The sequence below is a fragment of the Propithecus coquereli genome, unplaced genomic scaffold (assembly GCF_000956105.1).
Source record: "Propithecus coquereli isolate 6110/MARCELLA unplaced genomic scaffold, Pcoq_1.0 Scaffold29, whole genome shotgun sequence".
Lineage (NCBI taxonomy): Eukaryota > Metazoa > Chordata > Mammalia > Primates > Indriidae > Propithecus > Propithecus coquereli.
Genome location: NW_012148507.1, coordinates 1,463,602 through 1,467,994, shown reverse-complemented (window position 1 = coordinate 1,467,994; position 4,393 = coordinate 1,463,602). Strand labels below are relative to the sequence as shown.

General features: G+C 34.7%; 1 protein-coding gene across 1 annotated transcript in view; it reads left to right on the top strand.

Annotated features, from left to right (window-relative positions):
* The window catches only part of FBXO9 (F-box protein 9), a gene marked incomplete at its 5' end in the record, with an annotated part of 46,012 nt that overhangs the window by 34,255 nt on the left and 7,364 nt on the right, over positions 1-4,393 (top strand). Inside the window, 3 exon segments of the mRNA XM_012648547.1 lie at positions 410-540; positions 1,340-1,454; positions 3,391-3,401. Of these exon segments, the coding sequence (XP_012504001.1) occupies positions 410-540; positions 1,340-1,454; positions 3,391-3,401 (257 nt within the window).

The following is a 4,393-nucleotide window of genomic DNA, read 5'->3' as shown; positions in this document are numbered from 1 at the left end:
ATTAAGATCACTTAAAGAATTTACTTACATAAAATTTACTTACATAAAACTTACATAAGGAATTTACTTATATTTGATTACTTTCAAATCATTTGAAATTTTTTACTAACGCATGAAATCTCTACTTTACAATAAAACTAATTAGTTAAATCTCAACACCCGTATCTGAAAATCCTAATTCGTTCCAAGTGGTAATTACCAAAGCTTTTTTCTCTGGAAGAACTTAGTATGGTACTCCTTTGTAAGGTGGGATAAACTGTTAATCACATTTCAAAAAGTATCACATTTTGAATAAGCCTTTAGGTGACTTTTTCTAAAGCAAATTTCAAAGTGTTATGAAAAATCAGTTTTTAAACTATATGTTTGTAGACCGAGGCACTTAGATTCCGCACCTTCCTTCTCTTTTCAGCATTGAAGATAATGATGATGATAGCAAAATGGCAGATCTCTTGTCCTACTTCCAGCAGCAACTCACATTTCAGGAGTCTGTGCTCAAACTGTGTCAGCCTGAGCTTGAGAGCAGTCAGACTCACATATCAGGTGTGAATTCTTGGTTTTGTTACTCAATGAGAAATACTTTAACCTTAGATTAAAGATTTCCAAACTTAGAAGGTCAGATAATTTGCCAGAAAATTGCAGCCCTAGTTCAGGATATGGTGGGAGATCTAGTTATAATTACTGTTTGTATTTACAAATAAGCTTTTCAAAATCTGAACCAGAGCAGTGTTTGTAGTACAACACTACACTTGTTTAAGGATGCCATAATTTTTTCAGTGAAGATCTAGGAGGGTGAGTCTTGAGTTGAGGTAGCCCTAAGAAAATTGGAGGAACACTGGCATCATGAAGCATTTCAGCCAAGTTGGACAATAGTCCTGAGAAAGGCTGAATATTTAGAAATGAATGTGTTTTCTTTTCCTATGTTAAATATTATTTAATTACTTACGGGATTTTTCAGAGAAGACAATTGAAAATTTTCAAGGAGATGAAAATAACTTATTGTTAATAAATTCAATTTGGATCACACACACATATAGTAGACTATTTTTCTAACACATTTATGTTAATATATCTCAGAAGTAAAATAATCTTCCATGGGCAAAAGGTGCTTTATAAAGACAGCTTCAGATCTATTTTTTACTGAAAAAATAAAGATATTTGTGTCTTGATAGTAAGAACCATTAATTACTATTGGGTAGTTAAGTACATTCATGCCATAGCTCTGAGCAATACTGAGCATTTGATTCATAAATTTCTAGGAATGCATTAATGCACTGAGAATGTGGGTGTGACAATAGAAGGACATATAGGAGAGTCAGTGAAGGGTGATTTTCTTTTGCAGCGCTGCCAATGGAGGTCCTGATGTACATCTTCCGATGGGTGGTGTCTAGTGACTTGGACCTCAGATCATTAGAGCAGTTGTCGCTGGTGTGCAGAGGATTCTACATCTGTGCCAGGTACATCCTTTTTTTTTCTTAAACAACTCAGGCATTGGTGAAAAGGATTATATTCCTTTCCCGATTTTGATAAAAGAACTTGATTGATGTTCTGGGTAAAAGCTTAGAACAAACAGAAGTTTTGCTAAGCTGTGCTTAATGTGATTTTCTCAAACAACTTAGGCTAGAATGTGTTACACTTCCAGGGTATAGAATAATATGTAGAGCAGATGTATCACACATATTACTTCCATAGGGTTTGCAGGCTAGCTTAGCTAATTTGGAGAAACAATTATATTAGAAAAATGTATTAAAGTCATTTTTACGGTAACTCTAAACCCATTAAGTGATAGTGATTCAACTTAAGAGTGCACTAGAATTTTCTTTTGGCCCATTAAAAGTCATCCTATATTTTTTAAATCTTGCTATGTGAAGAATAATCGTAGTTCAATCTAAAGTCATTTGAGACTGATCTTTAATGGATATGTCATATAGAAATATATACTTAGTCCTTAGCATCTAGAATTTTTTTATAACTTTAGTTTTTAAAATTCAGATGCATTATTTTTAAATAACTTAATTCCATTTGGAATCTTGTATTTTGCATAAAATATTCAAATTACTGAAACAAGTACCTATTAAACATGTAGTGTATTGCCACCAACCTTTTGAAATTTGGATTTCTAGAATTGTTATGTTAACCCTAAATAACAGAGAGGTTCTCTAAAGAAAACATTTATTTGGGAATAGGGCATTGCAGTGTGAATACATATGCCCAATGGGAATACTATGTACATATTCACGGAAGACAAAGGTTTTTAAAGAAAAAAATGAGGAGGATTACATAATTGTTTTGAAATAATTACCCTTGGCTACAAAGATCAATAACAAGGGTGACAACAGTTTGAGGTTGGATGGGCTATTGCTGGGCAGATATCCTTGAAGAAGTATTTTTTGTACAAGGTTATGTTTTTTGTAGAGTCTTTGTTATTAGGCACACAAGAGAAGTGAGAACCTTCTCTTCATGGTCTTCCTTGGCTCTATTTGTCAGGGTTTTCTTAACGTTAGCAATTCCATTTTGATTTTAACAACTTTAACATTTTGCCCTTTTGATCAAGATCTTTCTTGAAAAGCATCATTAATAAATTATCCTCTAGTTAGGTTTTGACATCCCACAGTGCCAGGATGAACCTGTCTTGGTTGCTGGTCTCATCCCACTTTGGGGGGAGTGATTGGCAACTAGGAGTCAGTGTCACAGTCGTTTTAACCACATTTGAGCAACAAGGGAGGTTTGAAGAAAGTGGCTCCCAGGCTAAATCTACCTGGAGTCCATTATTAAGTTCAGTTTTGTCTGTTCATAGTGTTTTGTTATCATCTCAAAGTGCTAGGCCAGCATTATTTTATTAGGAGTTGTGCCTCTAAACACAAAATTTAGCAAGTAACAGATACAAAGTTTAAAAAGGGAAAATACAGAGTAAAATTAATAGTAATGTGACATTCTGGTTTGCATAATGGTTTTGAACCATGTGCGTATGTTTAAAGACAACCGATTGAATAAATCAAATGACTATGGGGAATTAGGTGAGACTGTTGTAACCACGTGGCTTGTTTTCTTATTTTATGTATATGGGTCTCAACTTTCCCAGAGGAATTTTTGCAGGTATAGCATGTAGTAAAAGCAATAGCACACTTTCTTATTTAACCAGTGGATAGTAAAGGATTTCTTAGGTTAGATTCTGTTAAGTTACCAGCAGAAGCTATCGATTGTGAAATTTCAATGCTAGTGGTCCCCAGCCTTTTTGGCACCAGGGACCGGTTTCATGGAAGACAATTTTTCCATGGATGAGGGGAGGCAAGACTCCGGCAGTAATGCAAGCAGTGGGGAGCGGCTGTAAATACAGATGAAGCTTTGCTTGCCTGCTGCTCACCTCCTGCTGTGTGGCCGGGTTCCTAACAGGCCACAGACCGGTTGGGTACTGCAGAATTAACACCATTATCCTGTCAAGTGGAAAGGGTAGCATTAAGAGGGGGTAAAAGTCTTCTTACGTCTTGGGAAAAGCTGTCTACAATGTGAAAACATTAACTTCTCCTCCTTACTCATTGTTTTAATATCTCTAGTCATTACATTGGACGGTTTAATGAACTTTTTGTGTGGCCCATACGTCAGGCATAAGGCTTATATCTTAAAATTTGAATAGTTTCAGCTTGTAGAGCTTTTGGAACAGAGCAGCTTTTGTTTTCATTTGGAGTATAGCCAAATATTGGAGGAAATTAGGCAAATTAAGGAACTTTAATCCAGTCTTCAGGTAGATAACAAGAACTTAATACACAAGACTACAGTTTGATAACAGGTGTATTACAGTTTTTCTTTAGAAATACAACTTTTTTTCTGCATGTTGATTATATAGGAATCTCGGATTTAAAAACCTCTTGAGGCTAGGAAGCCAAACCAAGGCAGACTTTAGATTTTATTTACACTCTTAAGGTTCCTTGTGCCTGCCAGGAAGTGACAGTTTTTACTCACTCTAAGGGCTGAGACTCTTGGAGCCAGGTATTTTATACACATTCTTAAATATGATATTTCAGTCAAAGCTTTGGTAATATAACCAATGTTTACAATTGTATCCTGTTTATAAAGAGAGAGTAGATTTTTATTGAGCTTATGTACATAAGAATACTCATGAATTGTTTCTGAATTTGAGAGGAATCAAGTAGGGTGAAAAAGCAAATGCTTCCACCTTTTTTCATGAAAGTATGCTTTACCAAATTGCTGCAAATGATAGCTTATGAGAGAAAAATTCCTTAAATCTGGAAAACAAAACATTTAAGAAAGAACCAACAGTGTTTTAAATAAAAGTCTTAAAAACGTCTTTAATTACCTCCATTAATTTCATGCAATTAATTTTTTGTATTGCTTTATCTTGACTAGCAGTTTAATGAACCCATCAGTTTCTTTATTA